A 27,939-nucleotide genomic window follows, 5' to 3' on the forward strand; every position below is an offset into this window, starting at 1 on the left:
ACTGACACCATGAGGTGACCTTTCACCAGAAGACAGGTCAGATGAGCTTTAGTTTAACAATTAAAGAGTTGATGATGCTTCAAACATTTTTCCGATGGGGTAGTTTGGATGACAGCTTTGTGCAACAAAGCCTGTTGGGGAATTTTTAGAGCAGCACTCCTCACTTGCTCAGCATCACTGAGATGATATTGATGGGTCTCCACGAGACACATAGAGGCAATTGATACCACTGCCTCTGAGCCAGCAGAGTCCTGCTGCTGGAATCAAGCCCACAATGAAAATGTAAGAACAATTTGATTTTGGAGGCCATGCAGCTCTCAAACCAAGGTAAAGGCAAGGAATCATCTTTGGCATAAAGTTTCAGCTCTCCTGCCACAAGGATTCCCACTTAAAAATAATCACTTTCATTTTGTGTTATTGAAACTATTTGTTGCAGGAGAAGGTGAAATATGCCACCTTCTGCCTCTCACCTGCAGCAGCTGTTTGCCACCACACCTTGCCCTTGACTGGAACCGATACACCTGCACGCATGGCCCCCACTGAAATGCTCCATCTTAGAAAAAAAATGAGGGGTTTAAACCCATTTTCAGTTCAGGCCTTCACAACGGCACTGACACAACCGAAGGTAGAGGATATTCTCTTTATTATTTTTTTTTTAAAATTAGCATTGCCACTGGAGAAAAATTAAACTACCAGCCTTTTGCTAAGAGTGGTCATCGATTAGGTCAGAATACAGGAAAGGGAAGTCCCCTGCACGCCAGAGACATTCAAACACTAATGCAAATGCAGAAATGCATCATTTTAGAGACCAATTCATACTGTCATAAACTGACGACCAAGAGGAACATTCTTTCTTGACACTTCACAAGAGAATACAAATTCTAGTTTACTGAGCTCAGTTTACAGATATTTTTGCAAGCATAGGATGTGCTGCCAGTAACGGATGCTGTGACTGAAATCTTTAACTTGCATTTATTATCAAAGTCATACTGTTTACATCTGTAATGTCAACAAGATGCCACAACTACAAAAAAAGATTGTGCACATTGCAGTTTCAATGCAAAAAACAGTAAAATGGAAATCCATTTGTTAAAAAAGTAATTAAAATTACTCCAGAAAGCAACTGAATTGTTTTAACACCTTTACATCCAGTCAAATTAAAATGGTTAACAAGAAAAAATACAAATTCAAAAATCTGGTATCAGTGTTAAAAAGGCAACTACTTAAGCATTTCTATCAATTCGCACATCAATCTCCCTCCCACGAAGCTGTATCCCATTCATCATACGGCAGGCTCGCTCAGCTACTTCTGGGGACTCAAACCTAACCACACCACATCCTTTCGACTTCCCATTTTCCATCTTGATATCAGCATACAGCACATGACCTTAAAAAGAAAAGAAAGGGTCTTGTTTAACCTAGCAAGTACCATGTAACTGTCAAATCCCAGTTCTTTACCTCAAGCCACAGAAAGCACACCTTTAGAAGCTACCATTGACACTTAAAGCTGCAGGACAACTTTATCAAGTCATTGTTTTAAAGAAGCGTTCTCAGTTTGAGAGGTGAATTAATTCAAACTGGTTCTCTCAATTCACACTCCAGCAGCAGCAGCAGATGAATGGAGCAAAGCACAGGCTCACAAGCCCTGCCTAACTTGTCAACACACACTTCACATCACAACTGGTAAGGCTGGGGCTTGGTTTTGCCATCAGACAAGCAGCACAAGATATCGGGGTGCACGTCTGGGCACAGCAACTGCTACCATGAAAAACTTCCTAATGCTGAACAGGACACCTCTGCCGTCAGTAGCTGAAATCAGACTTTTTAATTTTTATTTGAAGGACAGTTTTCCCAGATAGTTACATTCATTTAGGCTTAAAGAATCTCTGCAGGTGCTTTTCAGCAGTTCTCAGGACTTGCATCTCTATTCCTATCTCTTTCTACAACTACGAAGAGCCTACCCACATGATACACCCCAACTGAGACTGACAAAGACACACACGTTTAGAAAAACACGTTAACTTGGTTATCATCTGACTAGACACTTATTTCTTTTTAACGCTGCAGAACTCTTGCTGGTACAACAGGAGCAGTAAACATCCTCACAAAGCTTGTCAACACTAAGACCTGGTATTTCAGTGAGTCCAAGTGAAATTTTAGTTAAGACACTAGCGTCAGGGACATACAGAGCCAGGAGTTACTGTTTAATTCATGTTCAATTTTCAGAGCAGTTACCAGTGATAAAATAACTTACCACATTCATTAAATTTATCTTTCAGCATTTTCCATGTAAAATCAAAAGGCAGCTGTGAAAAGAGAAGAACAGACCGTTACCGAGGATCTGTTGACCAACTTGCAAGTCCTGCCAACTCTTCGAAAAATGTTTTCCATCCTTGGACAGCCACTGTTCAGCATTTTCAGTTACAGATGCCAAGAGCTCTCCTCCTATTAAGGAAATGGCTTCAACTCACAAAAGTCTACATAACTCCACCTTTGGCAGCATCCCATATTAGATACTCTGACTGAATTCAACTGAGCACAGACGAGATCAACATGTCAGTACCAATTCATTTCATGACCTATGAAGGAGAGGTAGGAAGGAGGCTACTCACATTTCTCACAAATATCTGACAGGCTTTTCTGGCCACCCCGGCTGCAGGTCCTCCAGTTCCTCCAAGGGAGCCTGCAAAATTGCCTGCAAAGTTTCCACGTTCCATGTCCATCGTTCTTTCAAAATTGCTTCCCATTGCAAGTCCCATTCGATCTATGCCTGCTCCCATGCCCTGTCCCATAGCAGGACCCATTCTTTCCATGTTAGTGGCTCCAATGCGCTCCAAGCCCATTCTCTCCATGCTAGCAGCACCCATACGATCTATTCCTATTCTTTCCATAGGAGTGGCACCTATGCGATCCAATCCAGCTGGCATTCTCTCTATCACCTGACCCATTCCAGTTCCCATTCCAGCAGGGACCATACGCTCAATACCTATACCCATGCGATCCATGCCAGAACCCATACGTTCTACGCCTGACCCCATTCTGTCCATAGTGGTGCCAACGCGGTCAATGGCAGCACCCATTCTCTCGATACCAAAGCCTATTCCAGAACCCATTCTTTCTATGCCAGAACCCATCCTCTCGATAGCTGGGCCCATCCTCTCAATGTTAGGAGCGATGTGATCTATGCCCAGAGGGGCCATGCGGTCAATTCCTGAACCCATTCGCTCCACATTGGAGCTCATGCGATCTAACACAAGACCCATCCTGTCTATTTCTGACCCTACTCTCTCCATCCCATGCCCCATCCCAGAAGGTATTCTTTCTATTCCCGAGCCCATACGATCAATGCCAGGTGCCATCCTCTCAATCCCAGGAATGCTGGCATTTCCACCACCTGGAACACAACACAGAGACTATCAGTATTCATACGGGGACAAAAAACCCAAATGCATGTTTACGCCACTGAAATGCTTTAAGTTTTATCATCATTCAGAAAAGTGACTGCACACTGTGTGCTCTCTTGCTGCAGAATACAAAGTAGCAGTTTATTTCAGCTGGTAAGAAAAGTACTATGTTGATTACACAGACCATCAACAACTACACCACATGATTACACATCCTGTAGTTAGGATGGAGAAAATTCCTTCACTGAAGAGCTTAACCTACATACACACAAAAAGAGCCTTCCAAAGAAAACAAAGGAGAAAATTTTGAAGGTTTATGCAAACCTAGGAGAAGATCAGGTGGCAAAAGTAATATTTTAAATGTAATCTTAGCTGCTAGCTGTCCTGAGCAGTACACTGGGGATTACACAGCAATAATAATCTAGTAACTGAAATGACAGTTCAAATACAGATTGTTTGGAAGACAAACGAAATCACATCATCCTTGCCATGCAACTCAAAGACTGTGTCAGCCAAGGCAGGTAGAGAGTTTTGCAAGAGCTGGCCAAAACTTAAGAGCAATAAAAAGAAAGCAAATTCCACATGAGAACCACAGCAGCACAGCCATTATAAAATCACAAAGCATGCTTGGCCTTTTAGTGTGGAAAGAAATATAAATAGGTTGCCTGTGCCATAACACACCAGCAAGAATAGGGTTTCTGTATCTGCTACATAGAATCCCTTGACCAAGTTGTCCCGACTGCTACAGAGTCTTTCAGCTCCTGCAGTAGAAGTTTCGCTCCCCTACAGTTAAGGCCATTTTGCTGCTGTACAAAGGATCTTAGCTTATGTACCAAATCAAGTTCTGCACTGCAGCACTATAATAAAAATCATGTTGAGTTTGATTCCTATTTAAAGCAGAAAAGCTTTGAAGAAAGTGCATACTTAAGTAATCTGCATATATTTAACAAAGAGAAACAAGACATGTAAGATGAGCCTACGCTCAAGAAAACTGAAGCAACCACATTTACAAATGGCACCCATCTTGCTTCAGTAGTACCTTAAATAACAGAGTGGGTTTGGGTTCCGTGACAATTGTGCAAGCAAGATGGCATTTTTTGTTTTTTATTTAGATGAAGAAACAACATCTATTTAGTATTTCTTCAGCTGAAAGCCAGCAGCGTTGTGCACTTGTTTTTAGAGTCTCCCAGAAAAGGGCTAATCCTGTGCAGGCAGACTGAGCCGGCTCTTAGTTACTAAATGTTGTGACTCAGTCATTAAGCAAATAAAAGTCTTCCAGTAATCTTTTTTCAGAAGGGTTTTAATGCATGACATTGCTTATCTGTTTAAAGATTACCTCTCTCAAAACTATTTCTCAAAATTATTTCTTGCATTATGGGAGATATATTTAAAAAAACAAACAGTGAATTACCATAACTGAACCACTGCTTTAAGTGCATCGAGCTGTCTGACAGCTGTATTTGTTTTGCAACCTTGATTTTAAAAGGTAAGGATTTTAATTTTATTTTTTTTAATTGATAAAAGATCACCTCTCCTTGCATACAAGATCCAATTTTACAAAGAGTCATCCAAGTTGTATCAGCAACATTTTATTTCACTTTAAAAACCAATTTAAGTTTTATCAAATTAACAGAGCACAGCAATAACAGAGCCACCTCAGGAACTGGCTCAATCAAGCTGTACTCACACAAACAGACGCTCACAGTAGACATTAACAATGTTCAAGCTCCAAATCTCTCTGGGGTTCAAAAGGAAAGACCAACAGAAAACACCAATTTTAGTGCTGCATGAGTTGCACAGTAAGGTGTTCTCCTCAATCATCTGATGTGTGAGTCTATACCAAACTCCTAAAACATCTGGGAGGAAGGGAAGGAAATTAAGATTTCTCCTCCCTACTGTTAAGGGCACAGAGTACATTTTAGTGACAAGATTGGGTCACACATCATTCAGAACCTTCCTCTTTGCCAAGCACATATATGGAAGTTTAGCATGAAGTTTCAAGACGCGAGGCAGCATATTAGGACTGTCAGAAAGCTTCCTGTTGCATCTGAATCTATTACACAGTCCCACAGATCACTACTAGTGTGCACCCATCTGCCTTCTGTACAGCTTTTAGGAGTCTGATCAAAACCAAACTATTACAGAAAATATATATATAAAATAGTCTGTTTTGTTGTAACAGAACGTACAATTTTTACGTAGAGTTCCAGTATGAAAAGGTGGTAGAAGTACTTGGCTTAGCATACTTACCTATTCCTCTCTCCAAGGTCTCTCCAAAACTACGAGACATTCCCATTTCATTTCTTCCAAATTCTCTTTCAAATCCTCCACCCATGGCACGGTCCATCTCTGAAAAGATTTAAGTTTGATATGTTCTTCAGGGTGCCTAAACTACTCCCGAGAGAACATTTTAATACAGGCATCATTTTTAAAGATTAACAGCAAGACAAAATTTTTAAATTTTTTTTCCCGTATCATTTTATCATGTCCTCTTGAGACCAACAAAAACCCAACAAAAAGCAGGACTCATCTCAACGTGGACAAACACATTTGAGGCCGTCGTTCTGCTCTGGAGAAGCGTTTCTGGTGAATCCAGATAAGAGCAGAGTTTATCTCTTTCTAAACTAGTCATTCAAAACAGCCTCAGTCACTCACTTTCTGCTGCTCAGTGCCATTTAGAGTCGCTCAGAAAACAAGTGACTTGTGGGCACCATGTCAGCTGTAAGCTTTTAAGTTTTTCCAAAAAAAGCTGAGAATAGGAAAGTGACCAGTCTAAGGAGTCTCTCCTCCAGTAGTACACTTTGAGAGAACACAAATCAGGAGTTGGATATAAAAAAAACAAACCCTAAAGCCTACCGCTCATTCTGCCCATGTTCATTCCAGCAGGGAAGCGACCAATGTTTTCCATGCCACCAAAAGGACCTTCCATTCCTAAAAGAAAATATTTTTCAGAGATTCTTTAGCAATGCATTTCAACTTAATGGTACACTTCACTCATATAAGCTGCTTTCACAGAACATTTCCACAGGCATCAAGACAAATGTGTATCACAAATTCACAAAACAAAATTTCGTCAGAATTTCATCACACCATTTCCTAAACCAAGTGCAGTTTTAACAAAATATGACCAATGTTTTTGTCACATGACTTATCTGAGGTATTAACCCTTCCCCATACACCTATAGCAGCTCTATTAATACTCAAAAAGGAACAAGTTATTACTAAAATCATAATGATGTCCAAAGAACACAAATGCCCGCTAGACATATGGCTAATTTACATGATTCAGAAAGCCCAAGCTATATACATGTCAAAAAACACAGCTTACCTCCCATTTTATTCATTCCAAAGCCCATGCCTTCCATTCCCATTCCTCAAAATAAAAGAGAAAGTTTTATATAGCAGATGTAATTCTACAACAGTTCAGCCATTAAACTGGCTGTAGAAAGAGAAACCATACAACATGTCCACTGTTTGGACTGAAGAGCTTACATGTAATAACTCTGAGTAGATTCCAACATTCCTTCTCAGAAAATAAAGCAGCAAAGGGGAAAAACCCATAGGCATTTGTAAATTGAAAGCTGAATGTGTGCTACTTTTTAGGTGGCTCTTTAAAACTTGTGCTATTTAAACATATCCTAAACAAAGATTTGCAAGCCCACTAATAAGTGTTAAAAGTGAGAGATGGTTTTAAAAGTTTAATGTATATTTGCAGTGTCTGCTGCTCATGCTCAAGAGTCAGAAAATGAGAGCTGTGCCTTGACCACAGTGAAAAAAAATGGAGCAGTTGGTTAAATTCAGATTTCCATTATCAAGCTCATTACTTAGCTCAACAAAAACTCATTTGGCTTTAACACTCCTAATACACTTCAACTTTTTGTGTAGGCAAAACAAAGCTATCTACCTTCTACACAGCTTAAAGCTCTCATGAAACAAAAGCATAGGAGTAATCTTCTTACCTCCAGGTCCCATGTTGCCCATTCCCATGCCTTTGTTTAAATGATTTGCATCAATAGGTTGACCTCCAGGTCCTAATCCCATGCCAATACCACCAAGACCATCTGAAGAAAATATTCAGATATCAAAAAAGCCTTCTTTCCATAGTTTGACAAAACAGCAAGTTTTATTCTTAAGTAATTGACTTCCATTCTCCAAAAAGCTTGCTGTGTTCCCACTTTGGGGTGTGTACTTAAAGCATGAAAGTGTATAGTAAATCCAGAGTAGATGTGTCTTGAAATATACTAAAAACTAGTTCAAGTATTTTTTCTCATAATCCATTTTCCATCTTACTACTGAGAAAACTTGCTTGTTTGGTTGGTTTTAAGCTGACTCCTGAAAAATAACTGGCTAGAACACTGCTTGTTTTGTGCAACTCCTCAATCTAAGGAGAATAGAGTGGGCAATTTAGTATAAAGATCTTCTAACCCTTGCACAGTACTACCCTTGATTGACAAATGGCTTATTTCCACCTTTGCCAGGATTCTTCCCTTGTAGGTAAGAATTTTAACAACAAAGTTCAACCTATTGTTATGATAGCCACCTATAGAATTCAGAGCACACAGCCAGCCTCTTCTCTGAGCAAACAAAATGTATCATTGCCAGGCATAATTTTGAATCTTCCTGTACCCAAATGAATTAAGGATTCCCCAGTCCAAAGAAAGAAGAAAAAGCCCTCATATTTTCCTTATAGTTAACCAGTAAGAAAGAGTTCTCTGCTTGCACTTGCATCAAACAACAGCTTAACAGCATTCTTTGCCTATGAGAAGAGGACTTCCTCGTTTACAGCTCAGCATAATAAACACAGGAAGTGTCGAATCTTGTTTTAAAACAACACAAGGTACCCCTTTCCCCGCCCCAATAAAGGCCAAAAAACAGGCTTCCATTGTTATTTGTTGAGTTTTATACAAAGATAATTAAATTGCAACCCAATGACTTTCAGGAAAGAGGTATAGCATCATAGAAAGTCAGGGCAGTAATAAAACCCATGAATAATACTGCTGCTGAATAAAGCTTTGACAGACACACAGAAAACTAAACTAATTAAGGGATTGATTGATGATCTAATTAAGGGACAGACTGATCAATGATCACTAAAGTTGTGCAAGTTAGCAGCACACAACAGGTTTGGTTCCCATTCCTAAGAAAACAGCAGCTGGCTGAATTAACAGAACTACGTTAACAGCCACACTTTACATTTTTGCTGTATTTAAAAAAATTAAGCCTGTGATCTCCTCCCACCTCTAACTCTTCCCTTCCAACCCAGATTCTTCCTGTTCCAATACTTTCAGTATCTTATCACAGCATGACTGAGGTTGGAAGGGACCTCTGGAGGTCATCTGCTGCAAGTCCACTGGCTCAGGTAGGGACACCTAGAGCTGGTGAGCCAGGACCATATCCACACAGCTTTGAGTATCTCCAAGGACAGAGACTCCACAGACTCTAGGCGACCTGCTGTTCCAGTACACAGTCGCCCCGACAGCGATGTTTCCTTATATTCAGATGGAGTCTCCTTATATTCAGTTTATGCTCACAGCCTTGTGCACCACTGGAAAAAGCCTGGCTCCCTCTTCTTTATACTCTCCCTTCAGATGTTTATATACATTGATAAGATTCCCCTTTAGAAACCTGAAGACCTGGGAAATTCTCAGGTCCTCAATTTAGCCCTTTCAATTAAGGACAAATATTAGATACCCAGAATACCATCATATAAAAGGAAGCACTCTTTTCCCTATTGACTAATTAATTTTATTTCCATTAAATCCCACTATTAACAGCAGTTTTAAAAGGCACCGGGGTCTTTGAATTGCAATTGAGATATTTGGAAGCCATTAGAACGTGAATGGGATACTGTTTTAAGACAAGCTTCTAGCTATGAGCTGAAAGAAGTATAAAAAAAAATAAAAAGGACAAGACTGAGCAGCTCTTCTTTACTATTTCCCCCTTTGATATTAGTCAGACCGCGTGGATCCCAACTTTCCGAGGTCTGAGCCAGTCTCACTGGGGCTGGGATCAGGCCCCAGTTACTGAACAACAAAATAAAAAATGTAACATGTTCAGTCATGCAGGAGAGACTTACGAGGAAGTTGTTGGGGTCGCTCTGGAGGAAAGAAGTCTCCTTTGGGAAAGGCTCGTTCATCCTAAACACAATTCAATACATTAAAGTTCGTAAGATAAGTAAGAAATTATTTTTTGCCTTTTTTTAACTAAACTTAAAGCTAAAGCTATCTACACTGGTTTTGTTATTGTCTTTTAACAAAATAATCAGACTTAACCTTCCCTGATGTCATAAATTGACATCACTAGGAATTAGGCAAGTCTCACATTACCCCCCCCACATTTCAACGCAGCCTTGAAACCACACAGCATCCAAAATCAGGAGCACAATTACCAGGTCAAAAAGCAGTAAAAATTTGAACGTACTTACCATTTTTACATGCATCGGTCTGTCAAACAACAGCTGCCCATTAAACATCGCTATTGTTTCATTAAGGATCATTGTTAAATCGCTAGAACCACACAAAGTGTTAAAGCTTTATGTGCTATCTGACACAGATTAGAAAAACCTAGTCAAAAAACCACATCTCTCCAGGTCGCTGGCCGCTGCTTAAGCTATCGTTCACAGATGATCCAAAATCCTTCTGCCTTCCCCAAAACTAAAAAGCTTTAAAATCTATTAAGTAACTGAATATTTAAAAAAAAAACAACACATTATTTGATTAAAACACAAGTTAAAAATAATCTTCTGGTTAAGATTAAGTTCATTAAGAGATCACTCAACACATGACTCCAAACCAGCCTAAGTGTTTAAATGTTTCATCAGTAACTTTAGCCATGTAAGATAGGAGAAAACAGGCAGAAGCTCCCAACATTTCCAAATCAACAAATAGCCAAATTTTGGAGTATGCCACACTAGCAAATCATGTGAAATTTGCATAAGTCTTGCTCCCACAAGGCTTAACTTACTAGGTGCATAGGCAGAACAGAATTAACATTCAAGCAGAAACTTTGGGAGCGGAAGAGGGAAGCGTTTTCATCTTTTCCATACCTTAGCCACAAGTTGAGAGATCACCCACACAGTATCATCTGTGCTTTGGTTTTGTTTGGTTTGCTTTTTGTACACTGCTGCATAGCAAACCATCATTCACACAGCGTTAAGTATACAGGGAACAGAGGAACACACTAGGTCAAGCCATCTCACATTACAAATGGATTTGTTGCATTCCTCCTCCGTCACAGGAATTGAAGACAAATCCTGTTTCATAAATTGCATTTTAATACTAGCTACAACCTAGAGACAAACATTTACTATTTGGACTAGAAACACATATATCCACATGGGAAAGAGAATCCACTCTGTTAATGATTCTGTGCAAATAGCAACAATTCCTCAAGATGGGACTTTTCTTCTCTTTTTCAATTTTCCTTAAGCAAACCATTGCAGTGGATGGCATGACTTTCTGCAACATGGAAGTATCCTCGCTTATTGTAAAAACTACAATTTATATTTTCATCCTGCTTTGTTTACTAATTTATGTGCCTGCTATTTACCATCGCTACTCTTCAAGGATACATATAGCCTGAACAGCCTCTATAGCTTGCTCAAAAGTGACAGTGCCGATCCCACGACTTTTGCCATCCTTATCTTCTAGTATGTCTGCCCGAACCACAACACCAGCCATGCTGAATACTTCTTTCAGTTTCTTCCAACCAACCTTGTAATCCAGCTGGAAGACAAGTGATATTGGAAATATGAGAAAGATTTCCATCAAAAAACAGCTTTAGTGTTCTTACATTTCCTTCCCTGGTATCAGCAATCTTAAGAAGCAAAGTCTTCACAGAGATAGGACAAAATTTAAGCTCTGTAGCATTCTTTATGCTACTTAATGCAAGATTCTTGGCTTTGTTCAAAAATACAAATTAATAGACACTGTAACACATAGGATATATCTTAATTTACAACTTCACTAGCACAGAGAATCAACAAGACTAGCCACTGTGTTAGTATTCAGTTTTACTGGAACAGAGGTGAAAGTCTAAGGCTTTCCTTCCAATTTATTAGATTTAACTCAGTTAAGACCTCGATACTCAGTTCACTGATTACACAGCACTTACATTTGCAACAAAAACAGTGCTTCCAAGTCTCCCTGCCTGCAAGGCATGAATGATCTCATTGGGTATGTTGGGATTGTTGAGTATACTAGGCGGGATATTGATCATGCCGGGGCCACCCGGGCCTGGACCAATACCCATTCCACCAGCTGCTGCCATGACCTTCTGCATTGCTCTCCTGGCATGCTCACCATCAGGATCCTGCAAAAACAGAAACGATACAATCAGTTCCCCCTGTATTCCACTACATGCGTGGGGATTTAGTGGCATGACTAAAACAGTCAAAAGAGGAAGGGGTTTCCCTTATACAGGGCTATCTGCTCCCCACAGATCTCCAGACAAGTAATTCACATATCATTGCCTTCCACCCACTTATGCCACCCTTCAAGTTATCAAGGTATTACTACTCATGCATCTCCCCTGAATCTGAAAGCATTTATCTATTATTCAATACCAACAATAAAGCTCACAGTTACATCTGTTCCAAAGACTGATAAACCCAGAATGGCATTGGAGAGGTTTTGGAAGACAAATGCCAACTAACTCTTGGCATCTTCAAAACAGTGCAACAATTCATTTACTTTGCACTTTAACTTTTTTACAAGATACAGTGTGTAAAATTTCGGGAAGATTTGGTTTGGGTAATGCTTTCCCCTCCCCGCCACACACACACCCCCCACCCGCCCCCCCCGGCTTTCTAACCCCAAAAAATTTTTTCAAGTATCCCCCTATTACTACATAATCTCACAATTTTAGGACATGCTAGAGAACATGAAGCATAGGATGAAGAATTCAAGGAAGGAAATGAGAATAATTATTGTCACTTCACTTTATACTTAAAGTGAATGTAAGCACCTTCACAACACAAGGTGAACTTAATGTTACTTAGGTTGGAAACATCACACTGTATTCAGTGAGTAAAATGCACCAGCACTGCAAGACTGCTGAAGAAAGTAAAACGTCAAATAGAATTAATTAGAAATACAGATGCTTTAAAAATAAAGGCTATTTGCATTAATTTGAATCTTGATCTGAATTTTAAGACTAAACAATAGCATGTTTTGAAAACAGGAGAAAGGATAGCTTTCACTTTATTATTTTAGCTACAGAAAATCATAGTAGTCTGAGGTGGAGAACACATTAAAGTGAATACAAGTCATTTCTCAATTTAGATTTCCTATCTCACTGTTAAAATAAGGTATTGTTTAAAACCAGATTAACTCCAATAGAAAGCCAAGAGTGGTTCTCAAACAAATTAAGATTGTCTGCATCAGGCAAAGAGCTTTACCTATTCTGCCATCAATTTTTATTGTGTCACCTGAAGGCCTTCACACTCCTCAGCGGTGAGACAGCCAACAAGGAGATGTATGTACTAGACAGTTGGCAAAACTGATGCTAATGGTCATCCACAGTAACTTAATTCATTCCACACCGTCAGGCTGGGGCACTTGACTGGGTAAGTGTTGCTAAAGTCCCTAACACTGGTAAAATGCTTCTTCACCGATTTCAAGTATCATTTCCGAGTCAGACAGAAATATTCAAGTATGACAACAGCTTTGTGAAGAGTTGGGCAAATTACAACCACCTCTTCTCAAGGACTGATACCAAAGGGCAACCTGACTTCTAGTACTAATGGTATATCATTAACAGGAAAACTGACCCAGACATGGCCTGCTCTCAATAGCTTTTTCTTCCAAGGGCCCCTGGGAAGTCAGTGCCTGAAGACTTCCAGGTGCAACTATGTTTTTCTATAACCTTCCATTTCACCTCTTCTTTCCTTTAAAGGGTAGCGAGAGGTCAATAGTGCCAGAAGATGGCTTGCACCCAAAAGCAGGCTACTGCTCCCGGAATTCATTACTCACAAAATCTGCGAGACCTGAGAAGTGCTGCCACTAGAGCCAGAAGCAGGTTACCAAGGGGAGACCTTCTGCATACATTCTCTATCTTATACACATGCAGATGTCTTTCACCCCCCACCATTAGGTGGGCAGGGCCCAGCAGAACATGCAGCCTGCTTAGCCAAGAACACAGCTCACGTACCCTACAGCCAAGAGATAATGCTAACACTCAAGTAATTCCCTTCTAATTTTTGTTCCACTGAGCTTTCAATGCAGCTACAGGTTCCAAACTGCTGGAATAAAACTTTAAACTTATCAATGGTTAAGAATTAACTCATGGTACAGTTGAGCATGTCATACTGGTTGACAATACCAAAGCCATCAAAATGGAAATAGATCTAAGTATTTCAGAAAACAGCTAATTCTACAGATTTGTTTGTAGAATATACATTCATTACAACGCAGAATTAAAAGGGAAGGCAGTCAAGAACAAACAATACTTATGCAGGTTTCTTCTTCAAATCACTAAGCAAGAAAGCACACCTGCATTTAAAACCAAACTCTTGCTTTGTCAGAGCTCTGCATTGCTACCAGCACCTATTCTTCAGATTATATTTAGTCTTGATAATCATATTCAAACTTAAGTTCAGCAGCACATGCCGATGGTAAAAAAAGAAAAAAAAGGTTGACTGTCTTTTTTAACCCTATTTGATGAGTCCTACCTTTCATCAATTATTCTTATCTTTAAATGAGTCAGCCATAAATTTTGACTAAGAACTACCCCTTCACCTTCAAATTCAACATACTGAAAGAACAGATGCACGTCTTACTTCTTTCACTTTCAATGGTCTTCCACCAAGACTATGCTTGTTCAAAACCTCTGCAGCCTTTTTCATGCTTTCTTCCATCTTGAATTCAACAACACTGTGGGGATACAAGACATCTAAGAACATTGCTTATTTTTTAAGAGTTTCCTCATTTTTGCTATAAATTTGTAAGTGAACTTACGCACATCCCTGACGAGATGATTTCACAGGCGAGTAACAGGGAGGAGAAGGAAGAAAGAAGAAAAAGTAAGTAAAAGTACAACACACACAAAACAACTTTTTTTTTTTTTTAAGTCAAATCACATTAGTTAGCCCTAATAGTGAAAATAGATGTAATCTTACCCAATAAAGCCTTCAATACTTGAATTCCATAAGATATAATTTCTTATGAGTTAACAGGATTAAACTGTAGTTTCTGAAGTGGTAACGAACAAAACTAAGTCCCGATTCTCCAAGAAAAATTCCACACGCTTCATGTGACCTGTCCTCCCCTGTCATACAGCAAAACCCTCAACATATTCTCTCACCCTAAATCCATATCCTGCAGTACAGTTAAGCATGCTCCTACTATTTTTCTCCCTGTAAGATACTGTCACTGGACTAAAGGACTTAAGTACTATGAAGGCAATGTACATTTGCATTTAGGAATGACTTCTGTTTACTAGCACAGGAAGTGTAGTTTACAAAACCTGCTTCTGCACACTGGCCTTACAAATTCAGCGAACCACTACAGTGACATTTTCCAAAACACAAGTATTACATTAATATTCCGTACCACTATACATACTGCTAGGGTCCATGGGTCATTCAAACAGCCAACGCCAACTGAACACAGTGGAAGACCAGCCTAACACTGTTTACAAGGCCCCATCCCACCTCCTCCCCACCCCAGAAGAAGCTTTAAACAATCCTATGTTATAGCCACTAAGCATACACACTCTCTACCTTCCTGACTTCGTTTCGTTCCACGCCACCATACAGTTACATTTGTCATGTAGAAAATCCACAGAAGAAATCTCTCAAACACTTACCCTTGACTTTCCTTCAGCGTCCATTAAGAGCTCCACGTATGTTACCTCACCAACTACAAATCAGATTCCAGACGACACATATACCAAGGGAGAAAAGCCAAGAAAACAATGGGAATTTAGAACAATCAACAACCGTGTATGGAGCCTCTGCCTTATAAGAAAGCCCAGAAACACTCCATGTTCTCTAGACCACAAAACTGGACAATTACAGGTATGCAGTACAAGTCATAAAAGTTAAACATGTTCTTGATCTTCCTCCGCTTCAAAAGCCAGCTATTTCCACGGTATCGGTTTCCATGACCTTTAGTACCCACTCATTACTTGAGGCAATCCAAATCCATGGGGAAGTCTGCAAGAACAAGTTTCCTTCACTCTACATTGTACGCAATCCTGTCTCCATAGTCCAGAACTTGCACAGTTAGTTGCTTTCCTCTGGATTTATAGACAGACTTCCAAAAAGGGAGTCAGAGTGAACCAAGAGATCACTGCCTACTATTTATTTCAGCAGGTTTTTTAGCTTTTTGTCAAGCCACAATAAAGTTCATTTTTTAGCTTCAATAAGCAGTATTAAACCCACTGCCATATTTCCTCTTGAGACAAAAGTGTTTACAGCAAGAGGCAAAACAAACACTGGAAAACTGCACCTGCACCTTTCCTCACGAGATTAGGATTGCCTTTTCATGACCACATGACCATATCATGTGCCTCCAGAATACAACTACCAAAATGGCTGCTGCCTTTGAAATGACTAGCACACAAAAGAATTACCAAGGAAAACAATTTTTCTTTCTGGTTTTAGAAGTCCTAGTTTTTAACTTTAAGAGGACTCCCAGATTGCATTATCCAAAAGGTGGAAAGCAGTCTTTGTGGAAAACTATGACCTAGTGTGAAGACTTGATAGCATATTTTGAGCAAGGAACTAGAGTCTCCCATCCAAGAGTCTACTCTTGGCAAGGGCCAGAGAGAGGAAGAGGTGTTCAGCACAACCTCCCACAGGACCGGTCATCTACAGCACACCTAGTGTCATTATGCAAAACATCCCAAAAGGTCTCCCTCGAAGCTGGAAGAACAGGGATGCTTAATGAAATCACTCCTTTTTTAAATCTCAATTTCTTATTTTTAAAAAGTAATTCAGCAATATCAGCATTCCAGCCAAGGAACAGTTAGCTAGGCAGAATAAAACTCTGATCTATTCATGTTTTTATGAGGACAGTGTTTGAGACTAGTAAAGGCTGAGAAGCAAGTCCCTTTGAAAGGGACAGGGCAGATCAGAATGTTCAGTTAATATCCATAGCTTCACTATCGGAACAATACTTGAAATAAAGCCTGACAAGATGAGTTCTATCCTATAATCTGCACAGTATGAGATCACGTATTATACATAGAATTGTTTCCACCATTTGTGCAGAGAAAGGCACTGCACTGTACACAGCCCTCCTGCAGTTGCCCTTGGTGGCACATTGAGCCCAAATATTGGCTTCAGAATGTCTTGGTAATGCTCATCCACTTCAAAAGCAGCAGCCAGAGTCCAACCAAACTTTGATCAAGAAAGCGAGTGGGATTCAACAATTTATGTAGTAAGACAACAAATTCCCAGATTATCTACGATACAAAACCACTCCAATTCACAGAGGCCAGAAGTCACAGGTTAGAGCCTGTGACTGCTCCTAGTAACGCTACTAAGCCCCTAGATAGAGGGCTCTCCTCTCCCAACCACATATCGAGTTCAGCTACAATTCTTACTTCAGAGCCACACAAACACTTCCAAGGAAGTTTGCCAAGCTTGAACAGAACATATTAAATACGATTTAACATTTACTTTTAACAAATCTCTGACCTCTGAACCACAAGATTTCCAGGAGTCTATCACAGCAGCAATTGTCTGTCACTTGGAAAATCTAGTACATGCCAATTTTGCTCAGTGCTGCACATTCAAGCCTTATAGACACCCATATTAAAAACTAAATATACATCTTGAAGTAGCTGGTTTCCTTCAAAGGACATCTGAACTTCCTGAATAGCCAAATTAAAAAAAAAAAAGCAAGGAGAAGGGAAGAACACCAAACAGCGTAACAGCTCAGTATCCAAGACACCAAGTCCAGAGTACAAAACAACTGCAGTAAAAATGCAATTTTTTTCACTGAAAAACATGTAAAACAATTCAACATGACACTTCTTCCAGGAGACTATCGTTTGAGGCTGGCAAAGGAAACTCTTTTTGTAAGAGCCTATGCTGGGTCACATTTTTTTGTGACTTTTTATATGTCACTTTTTCTTCCTTTATTTCTAGATCCCAAACCACAGTATGTCAGAACATCAGGCACTGGGGATAATGCAGTAAGGGAAGCTTATGACAGTGCATAGGCAATTAAGCCATGGATAAGTACCAACAGCAGATATGCATGTACTAAACCTGCTTCAGAAGGCAAAAGAAATGCACAGTGATCCAGGCAGATTTTCTTTCTGCTAGAGAAGTGTTGGTTTATATAAGGAAACATATCCTGTATCCACAAGTGAAGAAGTTTCATTCAAGCACGTGAGACCATTACTTAAGGAACTGAAGTTTACTACTGGACCAGCCTCCAAAGAGAGACAAAACTTGCAAAAAATACTATCTCCAAGTCAGTGTAAGTATAATTAAAGAACACGTTCCCCGTGATGTCTTTAGGACTTAACTTAGAGCAGACTGATTTTTTTAATTTTTTTTTTAAAACCTCACAATTGAGACAAGTTTCAGGAAATGTAGTTTCTGAACAAGAGATTGAAACAGAAATCATTACAATAACTAGAAATACAAACCAAAAGAATCTCCAGTGTTACATATTACAGTCGGGGTTCCCACCCCCAACCTTTATATCCACTTCCCAAAGTTTATCTGCACAGAAGATTAAGATGTTCAAGCCAGGCCGGTCTATCAGAGTTCAGGTATTCTCCAATGACTGTTCAGGAAGCTCAGATAAGTATGTCCGTATGGTGACTTGAGACATGGCTCAAATGGATTCACCTAGCCCTGAAGACATATCTGGGAAGTAACCAGAATAATAAGCTCAGAGGTACATGTCAACTTTGACAATTCTAAAGTTGGGCAATATGATTTCAATAGTTAGTGACAAACCACAAAGCTCTGAAAGGCGTGAAAGATGCAGAGAGACAAGTCTAGGCAAGGGTAGAAGCACATAAACTGAAAAGGAGTAAATCTTTTTATCACAGCTTTTTATCACAGCTATTTCTTTGGCCTACAGGGTCAAAAGTAAATACTAAATTGAGAAGGAAGACTCAAGATGTTACCAAAGCTACACGGACATCCCATCATCTTCTGAAGTAAAGAACCACAAGCAATGTGACTGAATCAAGAGGACTCTACCTAATAAAACCAACACTTTCAACATAAAGCAATTTGAATTGGTCACAGCTCCTCTATCCCTTAAGAGTGTAAAGCTTATGACAGGCAATCCCTAAAAGGGAATTTGGGGGGTTTGGGCTGGAGAGAGAGAGGAGAAATACACTTTATACATGTACAAAACTTTTGTTAAGGGGGTGAACAAAAACATTCTTCCTACAGTAGAGACAGAGAGAGTTTGCAAGCTATTCTTTTACGGTAGGGGAAGGGAAATCTCGCTTTTGCATGAGAGAACCCAAAAAAACACATGGGTAATTTTGGCTCTTTAAGAGCCCAGGCAGGAAAGAGGGAGTGAAAAAGCTCACCGCAGCCACTGGTGAAGGACACCGCCTCCTTGAAAAGATGGTTAAGGCCCACAAAAATAGAGCAACTCATTAGTACATCTACTGAAAGTAAGGGGGAACAAGTGAGATGTGCAACAGCACTTCCACATTCCTTATTCATCCTTTTCTCTTTGCCCACCTAAAACCTCAGCCTGTAAGCAGACTGTGACAGAATCTTGGGTACTGAAACCCTGGGGACCCTCCAGCAACAGCTGTCTTCAGGTACTGGAGTAACAGCTATTAGTACTAAAGTAACAGAAGTGCTCACCAGTACTAACATCTGGGATTGAGTACAACAGTAAGAAGGCATGAGTTGCATCTTTAGGAGCCCACAAAAGTTCCAAAAATTTCTGGAGCTGGAGCAAGAAAGGCAGCAGCACATGACATTTAACAGCTGCTCCTCTTCACAGAAAGTTTAAGCTGGGAAAGCTTTATGGCTTTTTTTCCTCAAATCTGTTCACACATCCAGGTTTTGATAGGAAGAGGGAAGCCTGCTGCATACTACAGCTCTGCCTTCTGTAAACGTGGGTACAGCCACGCTCATACAGTCTCTGGGGTGTCCTGGAATCTTTTAAATGTGACATGAGCATGGCCTTGACTGCAACTGCTCCTGGCTTTGCAACAGAGCAGAAAATAGTTATTGCCTCATTTTACAGCTAATCTTTCTCCTTGTATTGTATGCCATTTTGCTAATCTGGTCAGGAAAGAGGTTTAAAATACAGAATTCTGTATTTCCTAAAGGAACCAATAAATCTCAAATTCAAATACAAGTTATTTTTATTATACGGTTTCACCTCATTTATGCCAGCTGCCATGAAGCACTACCATTTTTCTCCCTAAGACAGTGCCATTTGTTGGGGGACAGATTAAGACAGCTATTTAGCATTCAATTGTGTTTACATTTAGACTCCACTTGCAGACTGAAGAACTGCTGCCTCACTCTTCTCCTGACGCCATTCACCAATTGCAAGTTATCAATGCTGATTACATCAGTTTAGTAGAACCTTGTGTTTGTCAGCTAATACAAGGGAGTTTCAAACAAGAACATTTTTAATTTCATTAATAACTGTGTCATACTGCATACCTGTAATTGAGTTTCACCAACAAATACACTGAAATGACTGCACCAAGGCATTACACTTGAGAGGTATCACCTTTAGAAGACTGTACGCATCTGAAAAAACCAGGTTGCAGAAATATGAGCAGACCTCAAAGCTCATGTCTCCTAAACCATACTTACTGACGCAAACCAGCCGATTGAGGTGAACTCCTCCTACGTTCAGCAACCTGCTATGCCATTGCTGCTAACAGCTTAAGTCTTCACGACTGCCAAGCAATGGAGCAGTCATGAAACGCCTATACTTGCCCTTTGTGTACGGAGCTGTTTCCCATGCTCCCAAAACCCTGAACATTTGGCCTATAATTCTTACACTTACAAGCCAAGGATTCTAACATTCCTGGTTCTTGGAACTACTATGCCTTGTATCAAGAAGTACCGATTGAGCAAGTTCAAGCACAGCACAAGAGCACCAATTTGGTAAAGTCAGTGACTAATTAGAATGAATCGCAACTACACAGCAAATCTAAACTGTTGTATTTTAACAGGCAGTCCCAAAAACCAAGAACAATGCTTCTCAATATTTAGCATAACAAGCCCTGCAGATAGAATGAAGAGGTTTCAATGTTCCCCTAGGAGTATCTGCTGGAATGAGTAGCTGAACAGCAAGGCAGGAAACAATCTCACACCGGACTTTTCCATCCACGCGAACTGGAGAGAAACCACAAGACACTTGGAACGGAATTCAACATAGTACTTAAAATTAGACATCTACACATACAGATACTCCTATTAACCAATGTATCTTGCGTAGCAAAGTGAAAGCATAGTTTAAGGCAAGGGACCATTCATAATTAGGGCCTGTTAAAGCAGTCTTTAAGGCTTTAACTCTTCATATTAAAGAAAACCATTGCTGAATCTCAAGCATCAGTGTTTCACAGCCTCTAATTATGGATGTTTCCCAGGGCTTATAGTCCTGATGTTCATTACGCAGACTCAGTTCCATTTTGCCTCCAAAGACACATTTTAAAACCCTCTGGAAATTTTTTTCCCATTCACTAGGCCACACCTTGTGAACACATTAACAATCATACCTTACCTAGTTCAAACACAAGTGAACACTGATCACTATTTTGCAAGACATTTATGACTGATGCTATGTATTTTAGAAGTGACCCACAAGAGGAATGATTGTATTAGTTACTCTTAACTTGTTTTGAGACATTTTCATGATGGAGAAGCCAAGTATTTTCTTGCCACTCCGCTGCATTTCCAAGGTGACTTGAAAACTAGGAAGTCGAGCGTCAGCTTAAAGAAGTAACACTACATTTAGACTTGTCACCACCTGAGAGTAGCCAGCTCAATCCCTCCATCTTCTTCAAGAGATGAAGATGCTAAGGTCAACAAGCTAAGGCAGCTCCCATTCACAAGGGGCAGTTAAATAGAAGTGGGGAAGGGGGAAGCACCATGAACATGATTTCCAAAGCCCTAACTGTGTTGCAGCACATGCCAAAGCACAAACCTGATTTTTCTTTTTTGCAGGTCACCCTTAAATACATTTTACTGCTATCAAATGGCAGCATGGATCTTTACCTAAGCACAAATCACTACAAAGTCTGGGGACACAGCTATATATACACACACCAGATCAGCAGTAAAGATCTACCTTTATTACCCAAAAGACATTAAAATGCTTTAGAAAGCTTTGTTGCACGTCAAGGCTAAAATCTGATGAAAGCCTCAGTTTTTACCCCCTAAGAAAAAACACTCTTAAATCTCCGATGAAGCACTATTAGCTATATGCCAACATGCCTATGAAGGAACTATCCACCTGGAAGGCTGCCAGGGAGTAGATGTTGTGCAACACCCAAAAAGGCTTGAAGACGACCTTTTACAAAACTCATGTCACTACGTCCACCCAGAACTCCAACTCTTAAGTTTACAAACAAAGTCAGCCACAAGTAAGATGACAGACATCACTTGGCCACCTGAGTTGTACATTACCTTTCTCTTTGACCAGGTCTTTCAGAGACTGCCACTTCACATCAAACGGAATATTTGTAATAAAAGCTCGGTATCTTTTAGCAGGATTAGCATATGGCTCAAAGCGATTTCCTCCTCTTTTGACACTTTTCTCTTTTCTTTTTTCATTTTGGCTTGGTCGTTCACCTTCACTGCAAGCAAAGAAAGATAATCACACACATTAACTACTCTGGCATTTGATCAATGTCATACCACCTCTTGGAACATAACTTGTTACATTCTTAAAACTAAATCAAAACTTGCAAAGTTTCACCCATTTGTGTTATTTGCAAAACTGTACACCTTTCAACCAAAGCTGGTACACATGGTACCAGTGCTACATAGCGCATTGTAACAAAGACCTTCTAACAGCAGACAACTCATGCCATGAAGACCCACTATCTTCTCCCACATTTATCCAATGCCACTGAAGTTTTCAATTTCATAAAGCTGAATCTCTTTAAAGCCGACCAAGCCTCACTCCATCTCTTCATGATGCTCCAGACCAGGCATCCATCCTATTTATTCTCCCCTTAGCACACTATACTACTTAATCACCTCTAAGTCAAATAACACATTGACCCACCAAATTTGTAGTCTCACACTACAAGAATTTTAAAAAAATAATCCTGTATCTAACTAAACACGCAGGTCAATGACTCTTCCCTAACAACACTTTTTTTCCTCCTCCAATTAATACAGTTTTTGGATGACATCAATTCAAGGCCTCTGTGCATTCCAACAAATGTCTTGAATAGTTCCTTTTAACTACTTCAGAATACCAGCTCTAACATGTCAAAAATGTATAAAGTTAGAATTGAAGGCTATTTCTCAACCAACCTAGATGACCATCAGGTCTTACTTAACATGACACAAATGCCACAGAATAATAGTATTGAAAAAAACCAGGAGAATGAAATACTTCAGCCTCAGCCTGACATGATTTCCTTAACTAATCCTATTAATCTCCTTGTCCACTTTGTGCTGGTTGAGAAGATGCAGAAATACATCTTAAAAAGAATTCAGGATAATAAGTCAGTCAAAAAAGCTGGTAACATTTCTAAAACATATCTGTACTACACTGAGCTTTTGCTCAACTTAAGTAGCCCTGCACAGTCTAAGCAATGCCAGAAATTCTGGCTCCGATGTGAACACATTTCTGCATCAACACTGTCCGTTGCTTTAGAACCATTTTAGTCACTAACAGATACAACAGCCTGCAGGGAAAAAGAAGGAACAGGTATGCAGATGTCTCTGAAGTTTTATATTTGAGCAGGTTCCCCACTTCGATTGCATAGCAGTATACAACTTTTCAGTCACAAGGATACATTACAAGCAAACACACAAAAATACTGTATTTTATGGATACAGCCATAACTGCAGTGTATCACTTCATGTCAAGAGACACAGCTTCCGCATTTAAGTAATATGCTGGAAAAGAGCTCTATAAAAATGTACTGGGCCTGGCTGAGCCCCATAGCAGCCCTCCTAGTGCTGTGCTTGTATCGGTAGCTAGAAAGGTGGTGACAGCACACCAGTGTCTTGACTACTGCTAAGCAGCGCTCACACAAGTATCAAGGCTGTCTCTCCAGCCTCCCCACCACCACCATCACCAGTAGGCTGGGGTGGGCAAGATCCTGGGAGGGGACATAGCTAGGACAGCTGACCCAAAGTGACCAATGGGATATTCCATATCATATAACACCTGTTCAGATATAAAAACTAAGAGAAAGGCGGAGGAAGAGGGGGGCGGGCATTCGTTATTGGCAACTTCCTACTGCACGCAACTACTAGCAACTCCTACACATACTGAAGCCCTGCTTGCCAGGAAGTGGCCAAACATCGCCTGCCAATGGGAAGGAGAATAACATCTTTTGTTTTCCTTCACTTCCATGTGCGCAAGTTTTGCTATTGCTTCATTGAACTGCCTTTATCTTGACCCACAAGGGGTTTTTTCCATCTTATTTTCTCCCACCCCGTTCTGCTGAGGAGGGGAGTGACAGAGCAGCTTGATGGGCACCTGGCATCCAGCCAAGGTCAACCTACCACACAAAAAAAAGCATCCTTAGTTATATACAATATTTGTTTCACCTAACAGACAAATTTTTAGACTTCCCCTCACTGTACTTTTTGAAAACTTCTTGAGTAATGCAGTAATTAAAAAACCAAAAATAGATTCAAAACAGGACAATCCTTCTAACACCTTAACTTCAGTTTGGCTGAAGAAATAACAGAAAATTTAATGCCTGTGTTTAAGCTACACACATTTTTTTACGGTTATTCCTCAAACTGGAACTATTCACATTCCCCCTGGGTCGAACTGCTATACATAACATGCTTCAAAGTAACACGGTATGGTGCAGACGTTTTTGCAATCCTGCATTTAAGGCACCCAAGTTACCTTAAAAACACCTCAAGCTTTGATATACCTGCAAAGAATCCAGACAAGCCACATTACCTGACCTTAAAGACAAGCACTGTGCCCCTGCCTACACTGAGGGCACTGCAAAGGAACTGCTGGCTGTGGTGGGCTCCCCATACTGGATAGTGCTGCAAAGAGACATCTACAATGAGAGGGCTGATGTGTTCACCTATATATAAGGAATATGTAGAACATATTCCTTATCATATTCAGCATTAACAAAATCCAGCCAGGTCAAAAGAATCACGGAAACTACTTCAGCTGCAAAGGGTTTTTTGTTGTTTTGCAGGATTTCAGACACCACCTCCATGCGTTTCATACAGCAAAAGGACAAGAACAGGCAGGTACAGCTCCACAGAGATCGCTTACAAGATGTGGTTACCAAGTGTGAAAACAACTGAGCATTCAGCGCTTCTTTTAAGGGAGTTCTAGACAGCAGGAAAGAACAGGCTCCACATCACCTCCAAAATACACCACACCTTTAAGTATCCCTAAGTTGGAAGGACAAGGGAGATTGAATTCTCACAGCAGCTTTGCCCATCCCAATAAGGAATCACTGAGTAACTGGGATCCATTTACGCCAAGATTAACACCAGATGTACAGAAAATAACACATTTAGGTCAATACTTTCAAAAGATATTTTATCTACTTTTTTTTTCCTTGGGTTACAGAACTGAAATGTTTCATCAAGACTAAAGAAAAATTATCCCATTTGTGATGTGTGCAAAAGGAAGAGCTAAAAGGGAAGCTCCTATTTCCTCCAAAGAAATGGACTGTTAGGCATATTCCTCTGCAAGATTTCTTAAACATGCCACCTAGAGCCAACAAATGTACCAGAAATCACTAAGAATCAAAATCCAGTATAGGCAGATCTCCTTCTCTCCACAAGGACACTGAAGATATGTTCACATGAACACTGGCATCATCACTACAGATGTGTTAGCTCTGCCACATGGAACTTGATATCACACATAGATTTGCATCTAGATAAAAAGATAAGCTCTCTGGAAAAACTCTAAATATAACAGGAACCGGGGGGGGAATCAGAATAAAGCAGACATCTTCACTTCTACTTCCAGGAATGAAGTGTCTCCTCTCATGTAAGACAAATTACTAGTTACATATTACCTAGAGCTGCAGGTTCTGCTACATTCACCAAGAGCGAGCTTTGAGGTATAAGCAGAATTAAGACACAAATACCCTCCACATACCAACTAGCCAACATGAAGAGGAGAGAAGATGATGGCAAGATCATTCCCTAGCCCTGGCTAACATATTGCATGTCACAGCATCACGTGCCCTGGCAGTGCTGGGATCCTAACCCTCCAGGATCAGGACTGCCTCAGCTCCTGAACAGACACGCCTGTTTCCACTTGGCAGGAAGAAAACAGAGTTGCATATGTCAATATTTTTTCAGTTGCCATAAGCACAGTTTAACTGGGGGGGGGGGGGGGGGGCGCACAAAAAAGATATGGACAATTTTCCCCAGAAGTGACACTTGGAAAGCTGACCACCTTCCTGGTCATGTGAAGCACAATCCACAGACTGAGGCAGATGGAAGAGAGTGGTTTCTCAAATTGAGACACACCATGCACCATCTCCTCACCATACCTACATCAACTCCAATTAACTACAGACCATGGAGCTGGCCTCTGTTACTCAGATGTCAGCTCTGGGTTAGACTACAGATATGCAGCATGCCTGGGCGTAACAGCCCGCAGCTGCAGGCAGCCTGACTGACACACAACTATGTAACACACCTCAGGAACAGCACATAAATGAATCTGACCTCAAGTCTGAAACATTACTCACAGAACATCAGGTTCAAAATGCTGATTCTTATCTCCACAGCATTTAAGACCTGGGGCCAAATATTAACCGAAGAAAATGTGTTCTTTATTCCACAGAGTTGGTATTAAGAAAAACGCTTTGCCAACTATGAAGTTTTCCAAAATGAGGCTAGCATTAACACAGGGAAGTGACAAGCAATTCAAGTTTTTTCTGCTTATCATCTCCACATTTACATATCTAGAATTATAATCCCTGCAAGTTTGGTTTTTTTTATTTCTGTAACGTTCTATTGACATCAGACACAAAACACTAACTTAACGCCTGGCACTTAAAGCTCTTGCGGGATTTGTCTCTCTCGTGTTCCTAACCCACTCCACAGGTAAAGCATCAACCACGGAACAGAGTATACGTTGCTCCAAATGTTGCAGCAGTATGAGAGGTGACTGCCCGAGAAAAGCTTAGCTATTACAACCTGCCACTGGCAGAACGAAAAGACATTAAGTCACACCAAACGCACCCCGCCCTATACCTCTAGGGGAGGCTTTACGCTGTCCGCTAAAGCGCTGCAAAAATACTTCCTCAGCGGGACAGGCAAACACCTCCAGGATCTCACCGGCCGCCGGGGCCTGCGCAGAGCACCAGGAGGAAGGACCGGTCCCCTCCCCGCTCCGACCGCAGACAGCGGGAGCCGCCGGACGCGCCTTCCCGGGGCGGCCCCGCGCCGCCAGCCTCCGCGCCGCAGCGGGCAGGCCCCGCCCGGGCCGCGCCTGCGGGAGCGCCGCGGCCCCAGCCCCAGCCCCAGCCCAGGCCCCGGCCCGGCCCCGCTGACAGCCCCTCCAGCGCGGCGGCCCCGGTCCCGGTCCCCCCCGCGGCCCGGCCCGGGCCAGGCCCGCGGCGCGGGGAGGCCGCATGCAGCGCGGCAGGCCCAGGCGGCAGCGCGGCCCTACCGCGGCCACCCTACCTCTTGGGGGGGGCATCCCCAGCACTGCTTGCCCCGTTAGGTGGTGGCGGAGCCGCGGCCGCCACCGCGGCTGCCGCCGGCTCCTCCATTTTGCTGCCGGCGCTTTCCGTGGCCGCCGCTACCGCCGCTGTCGCCGCCATTTTCCCAACGCTGCGCCTTTGTGTGAGGAGAGCCCGCCCCGCTGGCTGCGCGCGGGGCACGCCGGGACGGGGGCGGGAAACAGCGGCGCCTGGCGGCACTGCGCATGCGCACTGCGGCGGCGCGGGCTGCGCGGGGCTGGCGGGGACCGGGGCCTGACGGGTGGATGGGGTCGTTCGCGGGCTGTGGGGCCTGAGGGGACGGCGGGGCCGTTCCCGGACTGTGGGGCTTTGCCCGGGCTTTGGGCCCTCAGGGGACAACGATGCCTGAGGGGATGGCAGGGCCATTCCCGGGCCGTGGGGCCTGAGGGGACAGTGGGGTTTATGCACTGATCCCAGGCTGTAGGGCCTGAGGGGACGGCGGGGCTGTTCCCAGGCTGTGGGGCCTGGGGGGAATGGCAGGGCCTGAGGGGGCAGCAGGCCTTGAGGGGACGACAGGGCCTGAGTGTATGGCAGCGCCATTCCTGAGCCGTGGGCCCCGGGGAAGCCACATCTACCCTGTCCCCACTTTTCCTCAGTCAGGTTCAGCCCAGATAGCAGACAGGCCCAGCATGGAGCCCCAGCAAGGCCTGGAGGTTTAAGTATAGAATGATGCTTATGTGCATGCTGCAGCTGC

At 41.7% G+C, this 27,939-nt stretch overlaps 1 protein-coding gene across 5 annotated transcripts; it reads right to left on the reverse strand.

Annotated features, from left to right (window-relative positions):
* Positions 1-868: 868 nt before the first annotated feature.
* On the reverse strand, positions 869-27,366 carry HNRNPM (heterogeneous nuclear ribonucleoprotein M). 5 transcript variants are annotated; one of them, XM_037386263.1, is made up of 16 exons: positions 27,187-27,366; positions 21,994-22,163; positions 15,210-15,262; positions 14,360-14,367; positions 14,158-14,275; positions 11,517-11,714; positions 10,975-11,128; positions 9,829-9,878; positions 9,481-9,541; positions 7,364-7,465; positions 6,733-6,777; positions 6,261-6,335; positions 5,655-5,753; positions 2,613-3,394; positions 2,255-2,306; positions 869-1,387 (listed from the first exon to the last, which is right to left on the reverse strand). In XM_037386263.1, exons 1-16 carry the CDS (start codon positions 27,324-27,326, stop codon positions 1,224-1,226), a joined length of 2,271 nt encoding a protein of 756 aa, XP_037242160.1. In that variant the 5' UTR covers positions 27,327-27,366; the 3' UTR covers positions 869-1,223. The 5 variants fall into 5 exon arrangements, with proteins under 5 accessions (XP_037242160.1, XP_037242163.1, XP_037242161.1 ...); XM_037386264.1 differs by having other exon boundaries at positions 961-1,387; positions 14,182-14,275; XM_037386266.1 differs by lacking the exon at positions 7,364-7,465 and having other exon boundaries at positions 954-1,387; positions 14,182-14,275; positions 27,187-27,344.
* Positions 27,367-27,939: the final 573 nt, after the last annotated feature.

The sequence above is a fragment of the Falco rusticolus genome, chromosome 4, assembly GCF_015220075.1.
Source record: "Falco rusticolus isolate bFalRus1 chromosome 4, bFalRus1.pri, whole genome shotgun sequence".
Taxonomy (NCBI): domain Eukaryota; kingdom Metazoa; phylum Chordata; class Aves; order Falconiformes; family Falconidae; genus Falco; species Falco rusticolus.

Excerpts from the sequence above, each read along its gene's own strand:
- HNRNPM (XM_037386263.1), bottom strand. The coding sequence starts at position 27,326 with ATGGCGGCGACAGCGGCGGTAGCGGCGGCCACGGAAAGCGCCGGCAGC. Across the intron at positions 22,164-27,186 it reads GGGGATGCCCCCCCCAAGAG|TGAAGGTGAACGACCAAGCC; the intron begins GTAGGGTGGCCG and ends CTTTGCTTGCAG. Across the intron at positions 6,778-7,363 it reads GGGCAACATGGGACCTGGAG|GAATGGGAATGGAAGGCATG; the intron begins GTAAGAAGATTA and ends TTTTATTTTGAG.